The 27,581-nt window shown below is 39.6% G+C and overlaps 2 protein-coding genes across 2 annotated transcripts in view; one reads left to right on the top strand and one right to left on the bottom strand.

The window, feature by feature from the left end:
- The window catches only part of LRRC8B (leucine rich repeat containing 8 VRAC subunit B), a 345,263-nt gene that overhangs the window by 271,715 nt on the left and 45,967 nt on the right, over nucleotides 1-27,581 (top strand). The gene's annotated exons all lie outside the window — the stretch shown is intronic.
- Nucleotides 697-26,637, bottom strand: KYAT3 (kynurenine aminotransferase 3). The gene is made up of 13 exons (XM_060773890.2): nucleotides 26,456-26,637; nucleotides 24,807-24,862; nucleotides 23,734-23,878; nucleotides 21,964-22,113; nucleotides 17,567-17,653; nucleotides 16,690-16,815; nucleotides 16,472-16,592; nucleotides 10,468-10,544; nucleotides 8,315-8,404; nucleotides 7,284-7,470; nucleotides 5,916-5,989; nucleotides 5,417-5,503; nucleotides 697-2,453 (listed from the first exon to the last, which is right to left on the bottom strand). Exons 1-13 carry the CDS (start codon nucleotides 26,555-26,557, stop codon nucleotides 2,397-2,399), a joined length of 1,359 nt encoding a protein of 452 aa, XP_060629873.2. The 5' UTR covers nucleotides 26,558-26,637; the 3' UTR covers nucleotides 697-2,396.

Below are 27,581 nucleotides of genomic sequence, written 5' to 3'. Positions count from 1 at the left end.
AGTCCCATTAGAGGAAGTGTTCCTTTTCACCAAGAAAACAGGGGACAGTGAACGGGATCCACTCTATACAATGTGATGGCAAATCAACTGAGAACTCCTGAATAAAACAGATAGTTTGCTAGTGTGTGATGGAGGCAAGAAAATCATCCATTTAATTTCAAAACAGAGTATCTCTCAGCTGTATGGTAATCTACTCTTTCAAACACTTGACATGTTCAGTGGGATTACCTCTTTAATGTAATTTGACACCACTTGTCAAACTCCCTCCTGGGCACACAGAAGACTGGGCGACTTGAAAGATGCTGAACAGATTGCACTCTGGCACCACGAGATGCAGAGCCAATCTTAAGAAACTGGTCTACAAAGTGGAGTCCATGACATGCGAGTGTGGAGAAGAGCAAACCACAGACCACCTATTACAATGCAGTCTGAGCCCTGCCACATGCACAATGGAGGACCTTCTTACAGTGACACCAGACCCACTCGAAGTGGCCAGCTTCTGGTCAAAGGAAATTTAGTATAATGCCAAGTTTTAAACTTTGTGGTCTTCTATACATTATAACTCAATTCGCTTCTGACACAATAAATAAATACGACACCACTTGAACTGCCATGACTCAGTGAGAAAATCTACTGATCATGGGGAAATGACAAGCCCAGACTCTCTTCAGTGTATAAGACAAATGAAAACAGCTCTTTGTGTAAAAATTATGACGGAGTTTCAAATTTAATGATTTGTTCAATCAAGTCAACTTTACATGTTATAAAATTGACATTACTGAGTAGATACTTGAGGACCATTTTTGTAAAATAAAAATGCAAAAATTGAAGGGACAGTAACATATCCAGCTACCCAGTGAGAAAATGTAGTTATCATGGGGAAATGACAAGCCCACACTCAAGGAATCATACTGATCTCCAAGCCATTTCCCTCCAAAATCAGTATCATCTATGCAAAATCACTGTCCATAGAATCTCTTATTTATTCTAGCTACAAGGCCTTTGGCATGATTAGTTTTTGTATATATTTCTACCACAATTCTGTGCAACACCTGCTCAAAATATACTGACTTATAACTGCATTAGCTGCTCAGAATGTTGTTGTGCTATTTACTGAACTTACTCAAAGGTTTGAATATTATCATACATTCATTTGCAGCAAGCCCATCTTGAAGAGAGAAAACAGAACACTTCAATATCAGATTGACTTATTGAAGATGCGCAACTTGCAGCTGGAGCTGGAGAACAAGTTCCATAGGTCAAACCAGTGCCGCCCAGTTCATGGAGATCCAGACCCGAAAACCAGAATCCCCCACAGCAGGTCGCCAGAGGAGCCCGTCTCCTCTCTTGAGCCCGGTCCCTCCAGAGGAGGCCACAGGATCCGACTGCACTGATGTGGAGGCGAGAATTCTGCAAGGAAAACATCATGGACTGCAGGAAAAAGCAACTGTGCCGCCTCTCCAGGAAGGCAAAGGGACACCAGTGGAGGCAGCTGAGTCGGAGGATGAGGAAAGCTTTATCTTTGACATGTCACGGAAGATCAGAAGAACAAGGAAGGCTTTGGCTGCTGCTGCCCAAACTAAGGATCCATCTGAGCAGGAGGTGAACGAATGGAATGACCAGGTGGATCAAGGAAAACAGAACCTCTTGACCATCTTCAATACTGGCTCCAAGGAAGACCTCATGCACCTTTATTACATCGGAGAGAAGAGGGCTCTGCTTATTCTGCAGTGGCGAGCAAACCACGGCCAGTTTAAGAAGGTAGAGGACCTTGGAAAGGTCGATAGCATCTCCCGCCACTACGCCAGATTTATTGTGCAGGGAAATCTCTTGAGTCACGGTGATTCTATTGATGAGAACTGATGGATTATTATATTGATGTATTGATGTTGATGTTTAATTAATTGTGATGTTATGGCTTTTAAATGTCTAATGGTTTTGTATTGTGTATTCTGAAACTATTGTTGTTAACCACTCTGAGTCGCCTAAGGGCTGAGAAGAAGCCCTTGAAGTAAGTAAATAAATAAAATAGTCATGAGATTATGGGATATTTAGTGCAAAACACTTGGAGGACCAGGGTTTGGGAATCAATGAACTATAGTAATACTATCCTAATCTGGCCTGTAAATGACCATGCCCAGTTGAATGACAATCTGTCTTAAACATCTACCACCAAGGCTTTCAAACCACCAAGGCTTATATAAGTGTTTATTAGCACACATGAGGACCAGAGGTGTGTAAAGAAAGGACTATGTACAAAACCTAAGCTCTACTTAAATATCCACCAGATGGCAGCACAGTGCAATTCTTAAAAACTGCTTTGCTTGAAATGCCAAAACCGTTTTCAATGTACCACTGTATGCATTTGTGAATGACATAAAACATTAACTCCAAAGTTAATGTTTTCTCCAGTTCTTCAGGATAACTTCTGCTGCATCCAGTGTGCTGTCTTTCTGGCAACAAGAAAAAAACAAAGCAATTATTAATTTAAGACAGGGGAGAACACTGGGGGAGTTATTTTTCAAACTGGTTGTTATGTTAGAGCATAACAATCTCTCTGCTCATAGAAATGCAAGGAAACATAACACATGAATATGTCAAATCCAAAAAAAACCAGAAAAACTGACCAGAACAGCAGATCTAATAAAGTGATCATCACGATCATTTTGTGTATATGTGTTTGCGTGCACTTTAATGTCACTTATTGACCTATGACGGTCCCATAGATTTTACCAGGCTTTCTTAGGCAAATAAGATCTGCACAGCCCCAAACAAGAGCGGGACCATAATGCAGGGCCCCTGCCTTCCTACTCAAGAGTGCAAGGGGTTAAAATGGCAAAAAAGAACCTCAACTGTTGCAAGAGGAAAAAAATTGAAATAAAAACTGGCAAAGGGGCAGGTGGTTTACATCTCTCACATCCACGATCCAGATTGAGTTTGTACTTCCTTATCTGAATTTAGAAGAAAGTGAATCTAAGCTCTGTGTGTACCTTTAAGTCACCTGTCCACCTTTAGTGACCCCATGAGTTTAATAGCTTTCTTAGGCAAGGAATACTCAGAGGTGGTTTTGCTTGTTCATTCTTCTGAAATATAGCCTAAAACATCCTATACTTTTTGGTGCTCTCCCGTCTAAGTATTAATCATGGCTGACACTTCTTAGCTTTACAAGATTCCCAAAACCATGACTCAGGTCAACAAAGAAGAACACCTCTTTTTCCAATCCCAGAGAATAAGGAAGAGTGAAATAAATATTCTCTAACTTAATTTTAATATTACAACATTTCAAATAAATAGGCAGTTCCCAAGTTACAAACATTCAACTTATAAATAATGCATAGTTAAGAACAGGGGTGAGACAACAGGAAGTGAAAGAAATCTCCCACTAGGAAGGGTAATTCACACCTGAAAGAGTTATCATGGGAAAAGGTGTTTCCACTGAAGCTTTCTCACCAATCCTTGTTTCCACAACAAGCCACATTTTTCAAAATCCAATTCTCACAAGGACAAAAAGTGAGGTCAAATCTTGTGAACAGGGACACAGAAAGCAAAACAAACACCACTGGGGTGTTAACCCTTCCCTATGCTATCCAAAGGGTGTGTGTGTATATATGTGTATATGTATGTGGTATATGTATATGTATGTGTGTGTGTGTCTAGCTAGCTAGCTAGCTAGCTAGCTATATATATTTATATGGCTGGAGTTACACTTAAAAATGTCCCTGTTCCAACTTACATACAAATTCAACTTAAGAACAAACCTGTAGAATCTATCTTGTTTGTAACTTCCTGATTGTACAACTGGAAAGTAATGTTAAATCTGTTGCTGCAGTTTGGCAGCAACAGATGTAACATTCTGCTTGTCAATTAAAATACCCAGCTATTAAAATACCTAGCGATGTCCATTAAAATACCCAAATATGTAAAGGTAAGCAACAACACATATAACTGTTGAACCTTATAATTAAAATCTGAAGTACTTTTAGCAGGAAGTGCTCATACTTATGTGTTTGTGAAATGTACATTGCAGCTAAACCCTCAGTCTTAAACAGAGCTTTTTCTTATCTTATGCTCTAACTCCCACAATCCCCTTTTCATGGGCAATAGCAAAAAAAGTGTGGTTTATACTATCTCATCGTATCAAGCAAGATCATTGGCGAACAGCATACAGCAATACTTCAAACCCAGTAGCAATATTGTGTGTGCATTTTGTTGAAACCGTCTAAATAGGACTGATATGTGGAACAAAGGACAGGACCCTGCCTTCCTAGAGAAGACAATGATGCTGGAGAAAATGGAAGGAAAAAGGAAGAGGGGCTGACCAAGGGCAAGATGGATGGATGGTATCCTTGAAGTGACAGGCTTGACCTTGAAGGAGCTGGGTGTGACCACAGCTGACAGGGAGCTCTGGCGTGGGCTGGTCCATGAGGTCACAAAGAGTCGGAAGCGGCTAAACGAATAAACAACAACAAATATCCCCACATAACACTTACGGGGAAGAAAATCCCTTGCAATGATTTACGCCTGCAAGACTCCATAGATACTGCTGGAGATATACTGCTTCACACAGAGAGAGAAATGGAGGGATGAGAACAACTACAACTTTGAAGGTTTTTAAATAGAGATTATCAATTCACTGAATTGTTTTCCTTTGGATTTCTTCATTGACAGAAGGTTGAACTGGAAGGGTCCCTTAAGGTTCTTTTAAACTGTGATTCTATGAACCAAACTCATCTGTCCTCATGCCAACCCTATATTTTCCCCCTCTTTTGCTTGCCAAATCATCCACCTGAGGAATGGGGAAACGTGTTATTTTAATTGATTTAACTGAAATATCGGAAGAACATAATGAGAGTAATTTCACATAATGATATCCTAATGGCAAGCATTGCAATTGTAGAACAAACTAGCTGGAAAATGTGAACTCTCTTCTGTTGGAGGTTTTTAAACAGGGACTAGACGCCTATCGAGGACGATTTATCTGAAGATTTCCTTTTTTTTAAAGTTTGACAAATTACTATTTGAGGCACCAGGAGCCATGTGAACTAGAAGAACCTTGTGATCACTGTCTATAGTACAGCTCTATAATTACATTATGTCACTCAAAATCAAGGTACTCAATTTAGAATGATTAAAAGCACCCTAACTATTACCCATATTTCTGGTCTTTAATCATTTAGGGGAAATGATGAAAATAGATTGAAAAATAATTTGACCACAATAAATTATTATTAAAATCAATATTAAAATATTTTAATATTGGAACGCTCAGTTTCCAATATCAAAACAGATCAGCATGTTATCTTTTAAACTACAGTTCCCCAAATCCCTCAACCAATATTATTATTGTGTCAAGGATTAACAGACAGAACTGTAAAATGCATTTAAACATTTCTAAAGTTCTGGCTGCAGAACTTACTTTGATGAAGCAAAAGCGTATGTATTTCTCAAACTGTTCTTTTGTTGCTGGGCCACAAAATGAAGTCAGAGGAATAGCTGACAGTTTCTGAAATGACAAAACATGATTACCTGCTCACCTCATACATACTCATTATGTTTTCACACACTTGCAGTATGCATACTTCATCAGGGAGGTAATCTTGTGTAGACTGAACAGAACTGCACCGTAAATCAGTATATTTATAGACATTTAAAGCAGTAGTTCCCAATTCTATTCTCCTAGCCAAGAAGGAAAGGAGACGATTGCTCTTTACATTGTAGCTGTATCTAACCCAGAGACAATTGGCAAGTTCAGGCAAATACCAGACAAACACCAGGACTTCTGTTTTCAAAGAGATAAGAGAAGAGTTGTGCAAGAACAACAGAAGACAACCTTTTTACAATCTCACATAGTATTGCAATTAATTGCACTAGTTTTAGCAAAAGAGAAGGAAGATAGAGCAACAACAAAGACTTACCTTGGATTTCATCATCCATTTCACAAATTTATAGTCATAAGGTTTATCTTTCTCCATGTCAGATAGATCCACATCTTTAAATGAAATAACCAAAATTAAAATGTTTTGATCAGAATGACTAAAAAGTATGGATATTTCTGAATAAAGAGGTTTGAAGGCCTCAGGGAACAGTGTAGGAAAGCAAACCATCAGTATGAGAACAACTGTAATATCTTGTACAGACTGAGCCTCTCTTATTTGGAAACCAGAAAACACTAAAACCCCAAACATTTTGCCATCAGCTGCCAATTATCATCTTTGGGGAAAGAGGGTGAATTACACGTCCATTGCTAGCTCAGGTTTTCTTCAAGAAGTCCTTGTTCCAACCGATGGAGGAAAGAGAAAAGTCTAGAAGGATTCCAGTTCCTGCAGCTCTGCTCATAGAAGGTCCCAGATGTCTCAGATACTTCTCCTAATGCCAGCACACTTTCCACCCTTTTAGGAAAGTGATACTTGTGGCTGGGAAGGGAGGAGAAAGTCCAAGTGGATTGAGTCAAATTTCACTCATTTGCCATAGCCATTGTAGCTAGTAAGGAGGGAAAAGTCCGCATCCATCTGCACTAAAAAGGGGCATTTTGCTTGGCTGCTGCTGGCAGTGCTCTCATCCACTTGGACTTTTCCTCCCTTCCCAACTATGAAGGCAACTTTTCTAAAATGGTGGAAAGCAGGCTTGATGGCAATTGCAATGTTTATGTGAACTGGCAATGGACAGGCTCTGACAAAGTCTTGGGACGCTGAATTGGATTGGATTTAACTAAATGGTTGTTAATAATGTTTTTTAAATGGATTTCAACTTATTTGAAAACTTATTATGGTTTTATTTAATGTGCAATGTTGTGATATATTGTGTATGTATTCTGTATGTGTTGGCATCAAATTGTTGCCATTGTAAGCTGCCCTGAGTTCCCCTTCGGGGGTTGAGAAGGAAGGGGGACAAATGTTGGAAATAAATAAATAAATAAGTATATGGATAGCCAGGAAAGTGTCTATTAAGTTTGCCTTTTTCGCAAGGGCCTTGTGAAAGCAAAACCCAAAACAATTCTGGTCCCAAGCATTTCAGATAAACATTGTGTTTTTTTCTTTCAGGACTGTGCCAAAGCTGTACTGAAAGGCTGAGCTAGAAATTATAATAAATGAAAAGGCTAATCCAAAAAAATGGAATCCACAACTTAAGTCTGCCTCTTTTACCCTTGTCTCATATAATGAAAATTTACTTAAATCCTGAAATCATCACTATTTGTACTTTCTCATCTACTGCTTCACAATACTGGCTATATTTCTGGAATATATCTTCTCCATGTTCCCGTCATAGATTAAAAGGTCACTAACTTAGTGAAGATACATCAACAATCATGAAATAGCCTCCCTCTGGAACAACAGGTTTCAGCCCAACTTCCAAGAGCATTTGGGCCATTCGGTTCCGTTTGCCTTCCAGCTCTCTGGGCAATGAGTAGAAGTGACACTCTGGATCATCCATGCGTTTCAAGTCTATCAAAAGGGCTTGTGCGAGAGCCTCCTAAGAAATCAAATTATAAAAGAAAAGAAAACCACATCGAAATAGTTAGCAAAAAGAAGTAGGCATTAACTATGCCTCATAAAGGCCCACCTTTATTGGGGATAATAGATGGATCACGGCCTCTTAGGATCGCTACCCATTAGAGGTGGCAGACTTTGAGAGATGTATTCCTTGATTTTTTTGACATCTTTTAGAATAACAATATTTGTTTACTTATAACTTCATGCATTTAATGATACAGGCACATTTCTTTTGAGAGTTAAAATACTTCAAAAACATTTGGAGAGTTTGTATATTAAACATTATAAACTTCAACTGTTTCTTCATGAACTATGTCGCTCCACACAGCTCTCCTCAATAAGAGTTCACTTTCAAAGAAAACACAAGCCTCAACAATTTACTAGGTTCTAACATTAGCTTCACCCCCATTTGTCATTAAGAGTCATATGTAAGTTGTATGTTTGTATCTAAGGGATTGCCTGTATTGAAAAACTCTACTCCACCCCAACTCCTTGCTTTTATGTGTTTGGTCAGTTTTCTTATGAAAAAATCTCCATGTTACTGACACTAAAGTGTCAGCTTCCAGTTGGTCCATTCAGTTCGCACTAAAACGCCCCTCACTAACCAATTTCTAATACCGCCTAGATCAGTAGTTCTCAACCTGTGGGCCTCCAGGTGTTTTGGCCTTCAATTCCCAGAAATCCCGGCCAATTTACCAGCTGTTAAGATTTCTGGGAGTTGAAGGCCAAAACATCTGGGGACCCACACGTTGAGAACCACTGGAATAGATTATATCAGGTTCTTTACAAAATGGTCCATTTCCTTTGTATGCACCCGTACTTACCTGTAATGGAGTTGCACATGTATAGAGTGTATTTTGATGAACAACTTGCAAATGCTTTATCAGATGTTGAGGGCCAATAGACCAGCCAAGCTTAAACAAAAAGATACAAATTATTGTAAGTATTTGGTTATTTATTTAAAACATAAAAATAAAAGTGTAGAAAATGAAATAAATATATTTATTTATTTACTTCATTTCTACCCTGCCTTTCTCAACTCCAGAGGGGACTCAAGGTGGCTTACAAATCCAGCAAAAATTAAATGTCACACAGGTAAACAATAAAACACATCTCATCAAAATATAAAACAATCCAAACAGATATGCAATTAAACACATATCAATCATTCAAACATATTAAAAACCATATAAAATACCAAGCCATGATCTCATATCCATAATAATTTTCCAAAATCTATAGTCCATTATTTAAGCTGATTCTGTCAGCTTAAATAAGTCTCATCCCGTCGTTTCCTATTCACCAAACACCAGGTCTTAAGTTTTCCCCCCCTAAAAACCAGGAGAGATGGGGACTACCTGATGTCACTGGAGAGGGAGTTCAACGGCTGAGGGGACACCACTGAGAAGGCCATGTCTCTTGTCTCAACCAATCGGACTTGCGAAAGGTTGAGACGGAGAAAAGGGCCTCCTCAGGCGATCTTAAAGCTCTTGTACACTCATAGAAGGAGATGCGTTCAGACAGGTAAGTTGAACGAGAACCATTTAGGGCAGTGGTTCTCAACCTGTGGGTTCCCAGATGTTTTGGCCTTTAACTCTCAGAAATCCTAACAGCTGGTAAACTGGCTGGGATTTCTGGGAGTTGTAGGCCAAAACATCTGGGGACCCACAGATTGAGAAACACTGGTTTGGAGATTTATAGGCCAACACCAGCACTTTGAATTGGGCTTGGTAGCAGACTGGCAGCCAGTGGAGCTGACATAACAGAGGAGTAGTATGCTCCCTGTATGCCACCCCAGTTAGGGATCTGGCTGCCACCCGTTGGACTAATTGAAACTTAAGGGCCGTCTTCAAAGGCAACCCCACGTAGAGCACATTGCAGTAATCTACTCTCAATGTAACCAGAGTGTGGACACTGTGGCAAAGTCTAATAATCATATAAACTTTGGCCAATATCTTAAACTAATGCTATGAGTATGCTACTTCAACATAGTAGGTAAGTTTACTTAAGTTACTAAATACAGAAATATTTTCTTGCTCATACCCACCAGTCATTTATGGACTACTGACAGGCAAGGAGAGGGAGGAGGAGGAAGAGGAACAAGTCTTTCTCCAACTTACAAAATGTTTCCTGTGTGCCCTTCTGTGTGCCCTTCTAATTATTCGCTAGAGCTGAACAAGTCAATATTTAAACATACTACTGACTGTTTGAAACAGGAGTGGCAACTGTTGGAATCTAGGAAGCTGTATTTGCCCCACAAAGTATCTTAGAGGGACACACCTCTTCTCTGAAAAACAAACCAACATTTTGTCCCTAAATGCCCTCTCTAGGCATGGGGCCATTTCAGCCATATTTTAAACCTGCCTGTGCCATTTTAAAAGTTCCTTCTTGATTTTTTTTAAAAAGAGTTCTCCTGGTCCAATGGGGGGCAGAAACTTTATAGAGGGTGCTGGGTGAATTTAAAGGCAAAAACATTTTAAAACAATTACAAAAACAATATCTGAGAACTCCTCCCTTGGTTTTTAAAGTGGCACAACGGATTAAACCACTGAGCTGCTGAACTTGCTGACCAAAAGGTTGGCAGTTCAAATCCAGGGAGTGGGGTGAGCTCCCGCTGTTAGGCCCAGCTTCTGCCAACCCAGCAGTTCAAAAACATGCAAAAACATGCCTTCTGCAGGAAGGTTAATGGCCTTCCATGCATTCATGCTAGCCACGTGATCTTGGAGGTGTCTATGGACAATGCCAGCTTTTTGGCTTAGAAATGGAGATGAGCTCCACCCCACAGAGTCAGACACAATTAGATTTAATAACAGGGGAAACCTTTACCTTTATTAAAAAATTTAAAAGTATATAGTCTTCTAAATTGATGTTTTTCAATATATTATGTATATTGTATATAACAGTTTTCAAGTGTTACAATTTGCAAGTGACATAATCACCACTGCATACATGTTGTCTCTTACTGTTGTCTCTTTACCTTCCAGCCAGTGGCACTGTATGTTTTCCCAGCACTTCCTATAGTTACTGTTCTGTCCCACATGCCAGGTAAAGTCGCTGTTCGTTAAAAAAAATCCTAGAGTTAATTGCGTATATTTTATAAACTTTAACATACATGTCAGTATGAAGCTTTCTTGCTTACAGTCAAACACATTTAGTATTTATGGAGATTTTGGTAACACCTTACACATTCACTTCAATGGGAAAGTGCATCTGCTCTGGGGCTCCTTTTACACTGCCACATAACCCAGTTTCAGAAGCCAGATTATCTGCTTTGAACTGGATTATATTACATACGTCTACACTTCCATATAATCCAGTTCAAAGCAGATAATCTGGATTCAGAAACTGGATCATATGGCAGTGTACATAGGGTCTGAAAGAGCTACTCAAGAAAGTAGACAGAGAATATTTTAGCACTATGAGTTTGGATTAAAACCCAGAGTAGAATCAGAGCCAAACACCACTATCCACATTTTAGCATCTCATAGTTAATGAGAATCTGACTTCAAGAAAGATGAAAACAGTCATCTTTTTGGATCATAGAATAGTCCAACCCCCTGTAATGAAGGAAAAGCAGAAAGTACCCGACAGATGTTCATCCAGCCTCTGTTTGAAAGCCTCCAAAGAAGGAGCCTCCACAACACTCCAAGGCAGAGAGTTCCACTGCTGAACAGCTCTTACAGTCAGGAAGTTCTTCCTAATGTTCAGTTGGAATCTCCTTTCCTGTAATTTGAACCCATCACTCCGAGTCCATTTGTTCTGTTTTGGATGGCTTCCCCTGTTTTATTTTGGTGGTTCGTATCTACAAATTGCCAAATTCGCCTGAAACCCAAAACAACGCCCAAGTTTCGCACATCTCTATTACACAGTATTTCAGTTGAGGTCTAACCAGAGCAGAATAGAAAGACACCATGACCTCTCTCAAGCTGAACACTATACCCCTTTTGTTGCAGCCCAAAATCCCATTGGCTTTTTAAACTGCTGCATCACACTGTTGGCTCATGTTCAACTTGTCCACTAAGACTCCAAGATCACACGGAGTGCTGTCAAGATAGGCATCGCCCATTCTGGATCTTTGCATTTTATTTTTTCGGTCTAAGTACTGTATCTTACATTTATCCTTGCTGAAATTCTTTGTGTGAGTTTTGACCCAGCACTCTAATCTGTTAAGATCATTTTTAATTCTGATCCTGCTAGAGTATTAGCTATACCTCCTAATTTGTTATCATCTGCGAACTTGATAAGCATGCCCCCTAAAGATTCATCTAAGTCATTAATAAAAATGTTGAACAGTACTGGGCCCAGGACTGAACCTTGCAAAACTCCACTTGTCACTTGAATGAAGACGAAGTATTGGGTTGGGTCACTTAACCAATTACAGATCCACCTAATAGTAGTATTGTCCAGCCCATATTTGACTAATTTGTTTACTAGAAGGTTATGGGGGACCTTGTTGAAGGGCTTACTGAAATCAAAATATGCTACATCCACAGCATCTACATCTACCAAGCTTGTAACGCTATCGAAAAAAGAGATCCATCTTGCATGACTTGTTTGTGACAATTTCCATGCTGACTTTTAGTAATCACGGCATTCCTTTCTAAGTGATTGCAGATTGCCTCCTTAACAATCTGCTCCAGAATCTTTCCTGGAATTGATGTCAGGCTGATTGGACAGTAATTGTTTGGGTCCTCTTTTTTCCCCTCCTTGAAGATGGGGACAACATTTGCCCTCCTCCAGTCTGCTGGGACTTGTCCTGTTCTCCAAGAATTCTCAAAAAAATATTGCCAGTGGTTCTGAAATGACTTCTGCTAGCTCTTCAATACTCTTGGATGTAGTTCATCTGGCCCTGGAGACTTGTATTCATTTAGCGTAGCCAGGTATTATTTTGGGTGGCATTTCTCCTATTACTTCGTCCGCTCCATATTGCTCAGGTTGAACACCAATCTCCTTTTGGGAGAACAATCCGATATGTACTGAGTTACAGATATTAATCTGAAAGTAAGAATATGAAATGATAACCTTTTTCGTAACTGCTACATGGAGGTGCAGGAAACAAAATCCACAAGAATATCGTACCAGTATAAGGGTAATCACAGGGATATCACTAAAAATCAGTCCCCCAGAAATATGTAGCAGCACCTACCGATGCTTTTTTTTTTTGGGGGGGGGGGGGGTCAGGAGTGACTCAAGAAACTGCAAATCGCTTCTAGTGTGAGAGAATTGGCCATCTGCAAGGACATTGCCCAGGGGAAGCCAGGATGTTTTACCATCCTATGGGAGGCTTCCCTCATGTCCCTGCATGAGAAGCTGGAGCTGACAAATGGGAACTCACCCCGCTTCCTGGATTTGAACCACCAACCTTTCAGTCAGCAGTCCTGCCAGCACAAGGGTTTAACCCATTGCACCACCAGGGGCTCCTTGCACCTACTCGTGCTGGCAAAATTCATGACATGATTATGTTATATCACCTACTCATGCTATAATATAATAATGTCGTGAATTTTGCCAGCCACACATCACATTTATGAGCATTTATATTGGAAAGAATGCAGCCTAATGAGATCCTAATTTAAAATGTTGCTATGCATACACAGAAAACAGAAGACACATACTCTGTATTCCCATGTTGCTTGTAATGCACAGTTCTTAGCCTAGTTAGTGCCGAATATCATTTAGCAAATCTATAGAAAAATAAGACATTGGCAAAGCAAACATCTAAATAACACAATTTTCAGGAGGCTATGTTGGATAATACTCATAAAATAAAATCAATTTCATTAACAGAATTAGATTAACTATTTTCTGCATATTAGCATTACCTTTAGAATGAAGAAGAGGACTGCTCTGTGAGAAACTCATCTCATTACACTATAGTGGGACTGAATGTTTTATTGTATCCAAACACATTAATTAGGAAGGTGATATTCACACATGCGCATATATATATGATCCAAATTGGCTCTTTCCTTGTTGAGATGTCAAGAGAGTCCTCACTTACAATATCCAGACTTTAAATCTGTCAGAGGAACTCTAATCATTAGTCCCACAAAGCCTCCATTTCGCACAAACCAGATAAGAGATGTGATGAAGTGTTCTACACAAGAGAAAACTGCCGAGGTGATTGCACACACACCATGCGAATTTTACGATATGTCACTGGCAACTCCTATTAGATGAGCATTAAAGTACCACTACCAGATGCGCTAAATTGATGCGATATCCATTTTGCATTTTTCATGAGAGATGTGTCACTTGGGTTGATAGAACTAGTGAAGTTTAATACAACACCCGCTGCTAGGGATCAATCTGTGTCCTTTGTATACAAGTTATACTAAAGCTGGAAAAAGAAAGGCTTGGAGGGGAAGTCAGTTGATAAAAAAAACCTGTCACCTGCATGTAGGTTTTATGGTTTGTAGGTGAGATGAAAGATTAGAAAGCTGTTCCAGAATATCCAAGCAAATAAACACTTCTGGCTGATAATCATTCATGAGAAAACTGGTTATCACTAGCATCCGTGCACATTATTTGCTGCACGATAAAAACACCTTTCAGCTATAAGGAATGTATTAATCATGAATCAGAAAACGAGGATGCCAATGAAACAACTAAGGTTTTTTTGTTTCCTCTAATGTCTGTTGCAACGGTTCTTCGGGCATCCTGAGTGTTCATGTGTATGTATATTCAACAAACAATTCATATACATAACTGCACATTTAAATAGCAAATTACCTGAAGCCAAACCTTTAAAAGGAATAGAATTAAGAAATCTGCAAATTTAAAGATGTCTAAAGAAATATGTTCTAATAAAGTAAGTCTTATGCTTCTGAATTATGTCTATGCCTTCACTTAGTTTCCAATTTAATGACGACTGTAAGGCGAACCTGTCACTGGGATTTTCTTGGCAAATGTGTCCAGAGGGGGGGTTGTTTATTTTTTATTTATTTATTTATTTATTATTTGAATTTATATGCCGCCACTCCCCTGGGGTTCGGAGCGGCTTACAAGAATGGCTAAAATCTAACAAAATTTAAAAGCAATTTAAAAACAACAATATCAAACATTAAAAGCCTGTCGAAACAGGTATGTCTTACATGCCCTGCGGAAAGCTGGTAAGTTCCGCAAGGCACGGACTTCAGGTGGCAGAGTATTCCAGAGTGATGGTGCCACTGCTGTGAAGGCTCTGCGTCTGGTTGATGTTAGACGCAAGGTCTTGACACTGGGGAATTCCAATAGATTTGGTCCTCAGAACAAAGGGATCTCTAGGTTTGGTAGGGGGTGAGGCGGGTTGCCATTGCCTTCCTGAGGCTGAGAGACTGTGACCTCTCCAAGGACATCCAGTGTGTTGCCATGACTGAACAAAGATTTGAATCCTGGTCTCCAGACTCATATTCCATACTACTATTCCATGCTGTTCTTGAGGAAGTGACAATTAGTTCCAGTTAAGCAACCAGGTATCCAAAAACACAGTTGCAATGGTCTTCTACTCAAACAACAAAATACACAGAGACTTTTGTTCTTTCCCACACAAGCAGAAGGTTTTTCTTTGTTCTTTGTTGTAGCAGTACATAAAGTACCATGTTTACTTGAGTATAAGCTGAGTTTTTCAGCCCTTCTTTAAGGCTGAAGAAGCTCCCTTGGCTTATACGTGCGTCAAGGTTATTTATTATTTTACTCTGTTGTAGTTGTAGTAGTAGTAGTAGTAGTTATTATTATTATTATTATTATTATTATTATTATATTTACTTTATTTTACTCTATTATTATATCTATTATTTCTTTCTATGTATTATTATTACATATATTATTTTACTCTATTATTATTATGATTACATTTACATTATTTTAATCTATTATTGTTATAATTACATTTATTATTTTACTCTATTTATTATTATTATTATATTTATTTTTATTCTATTATTATTGGACGGATACATAGGCACATTTACACTGAAGAAGGGTAGAATGGTTTAATCAGAGCTGGACAGTCTTATCTTAAATTACAATTTTATGCAAATATTCACAAATATTTAACCTGATGCCTCAATTAATGTAATTTTATTGGTATCTATTTTATTTTGAAATTTGCCAGTAGCAGCTGCATTTCCCACCCTCAGCTTATACTCGAATCAATATGTTTTCCCAGTTTTTTTGTGGTAAAATTAGGTACCTCAGCTTATATTCAGGTCGTCTTATACTTGAGTATATACTGTATATACAAAATATACAAACTTTACAGCTTCTTCTTCCTTGCTACTCACATCAGCAATTCTCCAAAACAACATCCATCCCTCAACATCCCTCGTCAAACTTATTCAGTATAACTACAAGATATATACTACTCCCATTACATGAACCACCACACCCTAATTACAGTGGCTTAACTCTTTTATGGGTGGTTAGGCAAGAGGTATTAACTCTGCAATCAGGTAATTTCCAAATCCTGACAACTGGCTCTCATTTCTATTCTACTATTTTAAAAATTCAAATACTTTATGAAAATGAAACAGTTCTTTTTAGCAAAGAACATTTTCTTACAATGGAGGTAAGCTAGTACAGAGACGCAGGAACTATACGGTCCTTCTAATATTGCTGGATTACAACTCCAAGCAGCTCTAGCCAACATAGACAACAGCAAAAAATGAGAGAGGTTGTAGTTTAACAACATCTGGAAAACTGCACAATTCCTATCCCTGGGGTAGGGAACTGGGGACAGGAAAGTGATTTGGGGCTTTCTTTTTTCCAATCCATGACATGCTAAAATGAATCTAGAATGTATACTTCCTGAGGTTTATTCATCCAACCCATACAGATACAGGTGTCATACTGTATATTCAAAATCATCCAATTTAACACTTATTTGGGAGGTAACAAACATTTTTTCCAATCATTAGCAAAAAGGCTTTTTGTAACATATGTATTATACAAATAAGCAATTACATCAGAAACATAATGTGCAATTTCAAGTTATACAGTACCTATTTTGATGTGTTTGTTGCCAGTGTATACCATCCACTCATAGACCTCATCGCTGATGCACAGGGTGTCATGTTTAATACAGAGATCAGCAATTATTTGGAGCTCTTCTTTTGTATAGACCTTGAAGAAAGCACAAGGAAATGGCATATTGATAAATATATTCTAAGCCAGCGATTTTATTCCACTCAACTGACAGACTGAGAAGCTGGAGTCTCACCTTTCCTATAGGATTGTGAGGAGTATTCAGTATAATAGCTTTGGTCTTAGAACTGAATTTACTTGCAAGTTCGGCAGGATCCAAAACCCAATCAGCACTAGATGCAACATCTGCTGCTGCAGATTTCTAGGATATAAAAATATAAATATTGGTTAGCTGAAATATATTATTTTTATGCTCCATTGCTTCAAAGACATATAATGTTATAAGAATGTAACAGTAAACTGTTTATTCTCAATGCTAACAAAATGAACACAAACATGTGTGGAATTGCTTATTTCCCAATGACAAAGCCATGGAAACTTTCTGTGTGTAGATGCTAGATCCCCTGGTAGCCCCCTGGTGGCGGTTCAAATCTGGGGAGCAGGGTGAGAGCCAACTGTTAGCCCCAGCTTCTGTCAATAATAATAATAATAATAATAATAATAATAATAATAATAATACACTTTATTTATAACCCACTACCATCTCCCCAAAGGGGACTTGGTGCGGCTAACATGAGGCCAAGCCCAAAATAATACAACATAGTAAACACACAGTAGCAAAATACAGTTTGAAAATATGCAAATTTGAATAGATCAATAGATACCACTCTGGCAGGAAGGTAACGGCACTCCATGAAGTCATGCTGGCCACCAAACCTTGGAGGTGTCTAAGGACAATGCCGGCTCTTTGGCTTAGAAATGGAGATGAGCACTACCTCCCAGAGTCAGACACGACTAGACTTAATGTCAGGGGAAACCTTTACTCTTTTCAAATCCAGATCCAAACAACAAAATGAAAGAAATATTACAGCACTCTAAATAAAAAGAGTTTAATCTTTTTTAATTTTTCTCCCTAAACAATCTGAATGCTATAGTATTAAAAACACACTCACATGTCTCAATGGTATAAAAACGGGTCTTCCTCCAGCCATCTTCACCATGGGTTCATAGCAGTCATAGAAAGGTTCTATTATTATCACCTAAAATATAAGGAAACTAGATGGATTTATTTATTTATTTATTTATTTATTTCGAGTACTTCTACCCCACCCTTCTCAACCCCCGAGGGGGGACTCAGGGCGGCTTACAAAAAAGGCACAATTCGATGCCTACACAAAATACACATACGTACAAAATAGCAGTTAAAACAATTATCACAGTTAAAACATTCGGTATATAACACGATCAATAAAACTAATCTCATGCTCAGCGTTCGTCTTTCAGAGTTCCATAATTCCATTCCACTTAGTCAATTCCTGTCCATCGTCAAAGTCCTTTCTTTATCGGCCAGATTGTCCGAATGCCTGGTCCCAAATCCATGTTTTCAATTCTTTCCTGAAGGAAAGGAGGGATGTCGCTGATCTAATTTCCCCGGGGAGTGAATTCCACAGGTGAGGGGCCACCACTGAGAACCCCTGCTCCTCGTCCCCATCAATCTCACTTGTGATAGAGGCGGGGTCGAGAGCAGGGCCTCCCCAGGAGATCTTAGACTCCAAGGTGGAGACGTAGGGGGAGATCCGTTCGGACATATAAGAAATTTTATCTGGATAAGAATTTTTTTAAGTGATCCATACGCCTTTTTTTCAAAGACATAAACTATAGTCGATCTGATACAATAAAAATTGAATGTATCAAGGAAAGCACACAGCACTCAGAGCTGCACTGGCTGAGCCAGCAAGTATAGAGAGTATTTTAAATACTAAATGTTCTAGGACTCACTATTGAACACTAAATCAACTGATAGTTTTTAATGTAAGGAAAATATGAGAGAAGGTGGGAAATGGTGCAGTAAATCAAAGAGATCAGAGGACAACAATCCTATTCTTTGTATTGTCAAACGCTTTCATGGTCAGAATCACTGGGTTGCTGTGAGTTTTCCGGACTCTATGGTCATATTCCAGAAGCATTCTCTCCCGATGTTTCTCCCACATCTATAGCAGGCAACCTCAGATGTTGTGAGGTCTGTTGGAAACTAGGCAAGTGAGGTTTATATATCTGTAGAATAATGTCCAGGGTGGGAGAAAGAACTCTAATCCATTTGAGGCAAGTGTGAATGTTGCAGCTGGCCACCTTGATTAGTACTGAATTGGCCATGTGGACAATTACAACAGAATGGAGGAAACCATGAAAATGAACAAAATCTGGATATTGATATTAAAAAAAAAAAACCAAAATCAGGACAATAAATAAAGATCAACACCCAAAAAGCAGGGACGCAATGAGGACCAGTTAACACCTCCCAACCAGTCATGTAGCCGGAGGGGGAGGGCTTGAGGGACTTCAGTCCCCCCCGTCCCGAAATTCTCATGGTGGTCCACGAGAAGGCCTTACTGGTACATTATTTAAACTGTTACGTTTATTCATAACATGATCTGATCACCATACTCAATATATCCCATATGCATGGGGGTATTGGGGTAACGATACAAAAGGTTTGCTAGGGTAGACCCTCTTTCACTCAGACTCAGCCCCCCCCCCCCCCCGAATCAAACTCAGCCCACCCCTCTCGAATCAAAATCCTGGCTACGGGCCTGCTCCCAACAAAGGATTCCTCCAGGCAGGAAGCAGTCAGGCTTTGAATCTGCAAGGCTATTCAATGCTAATCAAGTTGGCCAATTGCAACATTCATACTTGCCTCCAACAGACAAGAGTTCTTTATCCCACCCTGGACATTCCACAGATATATAAACCCCACTTGCCTAGTTTCCAACAGACCTCACAACCTATGAGGATGCCTGCCATAGAAGAGAGTGAAACATCAGAAGAGAATGCTTCTGGAAAATGGCCATACAGCCCGGAAAATTCACAGCAACGCAGCCCTATTCTTTATTTCAATAAACTTTATTGATTCAAAGAAATAACTGATATAAACAAAACAAAAACCAAACCATACACAATAATAAAGCATATACCAAACAAACAAAACAAAAAAATTTAAAATGACTTCTAACTTAAAGGTTTATAACTCTACATGGCATTATTATTCCCTCTAACCTAGATAAAAATAACTTAAATAAACAGTTTATTTCTGTACTCTGTAATCATTCTAAATACAATTAAGTATAAATTCATAAATGTTGGGTGATGATTAGATTTCATATAAAAAATTAAAAGCTGAATTAGAATTAAAACCAGGGGTTTTTTTACTTGGGATTTTTGAGGAAGATTCTCACCCAGGGTTTTAACTTTTTTAACATTTTACCTCACACATTTGGCCCGCCCTCCGTGTCTAGTTTTAATATGCTGTTTAATATTGTTGATTTTGTTATTTTATATTTTGTTATGATGTATTTTGTTACTGTGTGTTTATTATGTTGTATTATTTTGGGCTTGGCCTCATGTTAGTCGCACCGAGTCCCCTTTGGGGAGATGGTAGCAGGTTATAAATAAAGTGTATTATATTATGATTATAATAATAATCATAATAATAATTACATTAAAAAATAGCACATGGAAACCTAATATGATGACAGCAGCACAAATAGTTTACAATAAATATTATAAAAGTGTTGATAGACCAAGTGAACACTGGCTTTAAATAAGTATTGAAAGTAACAGAAATTGATAAATTAACATATTTATTAAGGGATAGATCTCAGAATTCTTTTGAGAGGTATTGGAATTTATTTGTGGGATACTGTAAAAGTATGGAAGGGGATTTAATGATAATAGGGTACAAGAAGTGAAAATTGAGTCCCCTGATGATAAGGACAGAGCAGGTCTATAGTTATTATATATTTTTTTGTAAATTGATATAAGTATGAATGCAAACAACTGCATTCTGTATGCTAAAAAAAAGAAAAGAAAATATTTATAATGAGACCAGAACTGTGCTCGTTCCATAAATACTGAAGGAGTAAGAAAGAAACATAACACTATTTCATAACCAATTTTATCCTAAACAAGGTGGTTTTGTTTTGCTTTAGAACTTATCCCATCCTTAATATGGATAAAGTTATCAATATTACATGAATTACAGGAAGATGTGTCTTGTTTACAGACTGAAAATGTTGTAGTAGAGCTTGTGAGTAACATTACAAACAGTGGTATGAGTGCCAGAAGGGAAAAAAGGGTTATTCGGCAGCAGGAATCTGATGATGAGCAACAAAGAAAGAGGATCCGGGACATACTTACAGCGCCTACAGATGAGGAGTCGTTTGAGGGATTCTCTGGGGGTGATGGGTCAATGAGTATGGGTGCCAGAAGGGGGAAAGGGATTACTCGGGAGCAGGAATCTGATGATGAGCAACAGAGAAAGAGGATCTGGGACATATTTACAGCGCCTACAGATGAGGAGTCGTTTGTAAATAAAAGTGGGTTCAGGGATGAGGGGTCCTTACAGAAATCAAGGTGTTAGAGTACGTTCGTGTTTTGGGTGCTGTGTGACTTGCTGTTGCCAGTTTCGCGTTCGGTGTTGGTTTGGGATCTGCACTTTGAATCTCTTGATCGTTTGCTTGTTATTGACTCAGATTGGCTTCTCGTGAGTGTGGACTTCTCTCTTCCTGAACCTGGATCGGCTTAGCTAAGACGCTGCTTCTATGGACTCTGGACCTGCGCTGTTTTGGATTTCTCCCGCTTTGACCCTGGAGTTCGGCTGACGACGCTTCACTTCCTGCAGCTCCTCCTTTTGTTAACCAGTTGTGTACTGTGCCTTTTTGTTTGACCTCAGAATGCTTTGTTTGATTCGTTTCTTTTATCCAACTAATCCGGATTATATTCCTGTAAACCTTTTTGAACCAGGACTGGTTGTTTCTTGAGTTTTGACCAGTGGCACTACATTTAAGTGCCTCTGCGTCCTTTTTCCTTTGTTTATATAAACTCTGTATTGAAGTCACTTTTGAGTCTGGCCCTTTAAGGTGTCTGTGATTCTAACAGAAATAATCTCACAAAAAGGATTGAGACTAAAGTTTAAAAAAAAACATTTCAAGTGTCCAGGCCCGAGCAATTATTTCTGCCCAAATAACCAGATAGCTTGGATTTTTCCATCACTATCTGACACAATCAAGGAAAAAGATTTAGTGAGCTGAAAACTAATAGTAAACAACTGGAAAAAACAATGTTAGAAATATGGCTGATTTTAAAGAAAATGGCCTTGTTTTTGACCTTCAGAGCACAATAAAAAATTGTAATAGTTAATTATAGAGTTGAGGCCTTTTTTATCATCTTTTACAAGCATTTACTCCTAGCACTTGGAAAGAACCTCAAGGTTAATATGTATTTGCAATAAAATTAATAGATGGTTAACACATTCAACAGTTGTGTGCATTTTGGGATACACCATAATACTTACTTCATCATCTACTTCGATGAGTCCTTGAATTGCACTAAAAAGAGAACCATACGCTCCTACTGTTACCAGGATGTCCGTGAAGGGGTCAATCTTTCTTCCACAGACTTTTTCATACACTTGAGACAAGGCTTTCACCAACAATGAATGTCCCTGTGCACAATGGTCACAAGTCATTAAAATATGTCATTTCAAGACCATCAATACAAACACATAATGAAATATGTATAGGTTGATTATCCCTATTATAATTTTTTGGATTTTGGAATACTTCTATTTTCATAAATGTAATAGTCATGCCTCTACTTTTACAGGTTTCAAATTCATAGTTATGATTACTCCATATATACTTGAATATACGCCAACCTGTATCTAAGCAGAGGCACCTATTTTAACTACAAAAAAACCGAACATGTATTGACTCGAGTATAAGCCGAGGGTGGGAAATGCAGTAGCTACTGGTAAATTTCAAAATAAAAATAGATACCAATAAAATTACATTAATTGAGGCATCAGTAGGTTAAATGTTTTTGAATATTTACATAAAACCATAATTTAGGATAAGACTGTCCACCTCTGATTAAACCATTATTCTAACCTTCTTCAATGTAAATGTGCTTACGCACCCTTCCGATAATAATAAAGAGAGTAAAATAATAAATGTAAGAAAAATAATAATAGAGTAAAATAATAAATGTAATAATAACAATAAATAGAGCAAAATAATAAACGTAATAATAACAATAAATGGAGTAAAATAATAAATGTAATAAAATAAAAAACAGCTTTAACCCACAATGCTTAGGAGCCACTCAAAGCACTCCCTCTAAGGACATTTCAGGTTTTCGTGGGTGGAATGAACATGTCTCCCAACCCCTGCCAATGTCCACCCCAAACACCATACTGCCCACCACCCAAGGAAAGCTTTCATTCTGGGACAATTTCATCCTAGATGTTCTGTTTTTCCTCCTGTTTTTCTTCCAGTGTGGACATCCCAGGGTTCCTTTCTCTCTCTCCACTGGTGTGGAATTTGCATTATCCTGCCCACTGCCTTTCCCTCAACCCTTTCCTATGGCACACAGCAAACAGGAACTGATCTGCAACCTAACAAGAGGTTTGGGGAGAACTGACCTTGAGTTATAGGAGTTATAGTTCACCAGAGAGCAACCAATGATGGATCTGTACCACATGGGCCTGGACCAAACTTGGGACACAAAACCCCCATGATCAACAGAACATACTAGATGGGTTTGGGCAGGGGCGGCTCAACCCATTACGCAAAGTAAGCATTTGCAGTATAGTTGATTTTGCCCAAGGGCGCTCTTGAGCCGCTCTTGGGGGAAAATAGACCTTGACATATGCGAGTTGTAGTTACTGGGATGTATAGTTCACCTACAATCAAAGAGCATTCTGAACTCCACCAATGATGGAATTGAACCAAATATGGCACACAGAACTCCCACGATAAACAGAAAATATATATCAGTGATTGGTTGGGGGGGGGGGGGCAAAATATTGTTTGCTTACTGTTGAAAATTACCTACGGCCGCCTCTGCATTTGGGGAACTGACCCACCCTAATAAGGAGTTATAGTTCACCTGTATCCAGAGCACTCTGAACCCCATCAATGACGAACCTGGATCAAACTTTGAACACAGAACCCTGGTGACCAACACAACATACTTGGAGGGGACTGACCTACCAGCATGGGAGTTTAATAAACAGTTTGGCTACAAAACAGATTCAAAGCAACCTCCCAGAGAGTGTACTTACAAAGCCACGTGTGTACTGGTTCAGCATGTCCACTGAGGATGCTTTTGCTAATCCTTCCTTCACATAGTCAGGAGGAGATATATCTGGGAGGCCTTGTCCAAGATTCACTATGGAAGGATCTGCAGCTAGTTCTGTAAATTCCACCCTATGAAAGGAAGGAATTACGGAAGTAATACTTCATACAGAATTACAAGGAATAATACTCCAGATGAGTGGTTCTCAAACTGTGCTCCTCCAGATATTTCGGACTTCAGCTCCCACAATTCCTAATGTAGGAGTTCTAATCCAGTTGGTAATCTGGCTGGAATTTCTGGGAGCTGAAGTCCAAAACATCTGGAGGAGCACAATTTAAGGAACGCTGCTCTAGTTCCATGCTAAATCATCTGCTGATTTAGCATGAAACTAGAGCAGAGTTCCTTAAATTGTGCTCCTCCAGATGTTTTGGACTTCAGCTCCCAGAAATTCCAGCTAGGTTGAATATCCCTTATCCAAAAATGTTTGGGATCAGAAGTGTTTGGGCTTTTTTTGTTTTTGGAATACTTGTATTTGCATATACATACATAATGAGGTATCTTAGAGATGAGATCCAAATATATATAGTCATATGTTTCATATACATCTTATTACACATAGCCTGAAAGCAATTTAATATACAATCTTTTTAATAATTTTGTGCATGAACTATAGTTTATGGACACTGAACCATCAAAAAGGCAAAAGTGTTGTTATGTCAGATGTCCATGTGGACAATGATGTATTTTGGAGGATTTCAGAATTCCAGATAAGGGGTGTTCAACCTGCAGATAGCAAATGACTCTGGAAATTGCCCAGTAAAGGTTTGACCCCAAAATGTATCCAATTGCTTTGGCACAGGGCTTGGAAAATTGCATTTTATAGCAAAAGAATACACATCTTCAGCACAGTTTTTGCAATTCCTGTAAAATTTGTTCAGACGTATCTGGTAGCTTTTGGAAACAATGTATGTGGTCACTGGTAGAATGGATTAAATGCATATATCCGAATCTTTTTAAAATGAGCCCATATTGTCACTATTAATTTTCATTATTACTTACCACACATTGCTATCAAGTCCTTCAATTCGCTTGGCATTTTTGTGCTTGGTCATGATCTATGTAGAAAAATAAAAAAGCACAGACACATACATCATACTTTTAGACATAGTGGATAAATCAACACTGAATATAAAGTCATAGAACAATATTTTCTTTCAATACACATTTGACAAAACTTTAACTGACACAAAGATAATAAGAAAGAGCCATAAAAGGTGATGGCATGAAGAAATGGGTTCATATGCTAAAACTCAGTGGGATAATTGCCTTGGACTTGACTCATTCAGCCATGAGCGAGGCACACTCTGCACATGCTCAAAGGGACAAACTTCACTGCATATGCTCAGAGACCTTCAAACAGCGGCAAGTTGCACTCTGTACATGCTCAGAGGCCTTTAACCTTATTTTATCAGTTTTAAACTTATTTTATGCAATGCTTTTGACATGAAATAAAAAAAGCCATGGGTGAGTCATATTCCACAGTCTCTTCAGCCATGAGCAAGGTGCACTCTGCACATGTTCAGAGACATTCAGCCAAAAGATGCACTCTGCATTTGCTCGGAGGCCTTCAGCCACCTTGCACCTTGCCCAGAGATCTTCTACCATGAGTGACATGCCCTCCACACATACTCAGAGCCTTCAGACACAAACAAGATATGCTCTGCACATGCTCAGAGACCTCTAGCCCTGAGCAATGCACATTATGCATATGCTTCAGCTATGAAAAAGACACACAACACATGCTCAGAGTCCTTCAACAATGCATAGAGAGACCTTCACATAAGAGCAAGGTGTACTGCACATGCTCAGGGACTTAAAATACAAGCAGAGCACACAGCACTTCCCAGAATCCTTCAGTCAGGAGTAAGGCACACTCTGCACATGCTCAGGGGCCTTCTGCTAGAACAGTGGTTTTCAACCTGTGGGTCCCCAGGTGTTTGTCCTACAACTCCCAGAAATCCCAGCCACTTTACCAGCTGTTAGGATTACTGGGAGTTGAAGGCAAAAACATCTGGGGATCCACAGCCATGAACAAGGAGCACTGTGCATGCTCAGGGGCCCTCAAGAAGAAGTGGGCACACTCTGCACATGCTCAGAAACCTTCAGCCGTGAGCAAGGCACACTCTGCATAGAGGCCTTCAAATACCAGCCAGGTGCACTCTGCACATGCTTAGAAACAGTCAGTCACGAGCAAGGCAAACTGCACAAGCTCAGAGGCCTTCTGCTAGAAGCAAAGCACACTCTGTGCAAGCATAGAGAGGCCTTCAGCCATAAGCAAGGAGCCCTGCGCATACTCAGGGGCCTTCGAATAAGAGCAGGGCACACTCTGCACATGCTCAGAAACCTTCAGCCGTGGGCAAGGCACATTCCGCATAGCAGTCTTCAAATAGCCCAGCGTACTTTACACATGTTCAGAAACCTCCAAAGGTGGGCAAGGCATACTCCACACATACTCTAAGCCTTCAGCTATGCATTAGGCGCATCTGGCACACGCTCAGAAACTTTAAGGCGCACTCTCCACATGCTCAGACAACGTAAGGATCAGAAGAAACCTTGTGGCCTCCCAGTGCTCAGCGTCTTGTTTGTGAGGCCCAAAGAAGCGCCGGATGGACCCCTCGCAGGCCCTTTTTCCTCCCTCGTCCTCTCACCTTCCTGGCGCTGATCCTGGGCGAGTGTGGCCCGCTCGCCCTCCAAGCTGCTGAGCAGGCCTTTTCCCCTCGAAGGAGGCGGGCGCCCAGGGCCAAGAGCATTCCTCCTGGGCCTCAAAGCCGGCCCGCGCTCCTGCCCCTCTTTCCCCAGGAAGGAGGCGGCGGCAGCAGCGGGGAGTGGCCAGGCCCAAGGCAGAGCTGAGAAGCTCTCCCTCCTGCTTACTCTTTGCTGGCAGCCTGCCATGTTTTGAAGCCTCCCAACCGTGTGACAGGGAAAGCATCTACAACACTAGAAATAATACAGTTTTTGAGTCCAGTTTGACTGCTATGGCTCAATCCTGAGGAGGGCAACTAAATGTGTCCAGAGGAGGGCAACGAAAATGATCAAGGTCTGGAAAACAAGCCCTATGAGGAGTGGCTGAAAGAGCTGGGCATGTTTAGCCTGAAGAAGCAAAGGCTGAGAGGAGACATGATAGCCATGTATAAATATGGGAGGGGAAGTCATAGGGAGGAGGAGCAAGCTTGTTTTCTGCTTTCCTGGAAACTAGGACACAGAATAATGGCTTCAAATAAGAAAGGAGATTCCATCTGAACATTAGGAAGAACTTTCTGACTGTGAGAGCTGTTCAGCAGTGGAACTCTCTGCCCCATAGTGTGGTGGAGGCTTTTTCTCTGGAGGCCTTTAAACAGAGGCTGGATGGCCATCTGTCGGGGGTGTTTTGAATGCAATTTTCCTGCTTCTTGACAGGGGGTTGGACTGGATGGCCATGAAGACTCTTCCAACCCTATGATTCTATGATTATAGAGTTATGATTATGGAGTTGGAGTCTTACCAAGTCTTTAATCATCTCTGCCAAAGAGTGCTAGGACTTCACCAAACTAGGCCCCTTCCCCACAACTGTATAAAATCCACATTGAACTGAGTTATAAGGCAGTGTGGACTCAGATAATCCAGTTCAAAGCAGATAATGTGGCTTACCTGCCTTGATATCTGGATTATAAGGCTGTGTGGAAGGGCCCATGCTTACAGAGTACCCTCACCATCAGGCATGGGCAAACTTCAGCCTTCCAGATGTTTTCGGCTTCAGCTCCCACAATTACTACCAGCCTTACTTACTTAGGCAAT

Source organism: Anolis sagrei, chromosome 4, assembly GCF_037176765.1.
Source record: "Anolis sagrei isolate rAnoSag1 chromosome 4, rAnoSag1.mat, whole genome shotgun sequence".
Taxonomy (NCBI): Eukaryota; Metazoa; Chordata; class Lepidosauria; order Squamata; family Dactyloidae; genus Anolis; species Anolis sagrei.
Note: the sequence above shows the minus strand (reverse complement) of the source record. Positions and strands in the feature narration are given on the sequence as shown.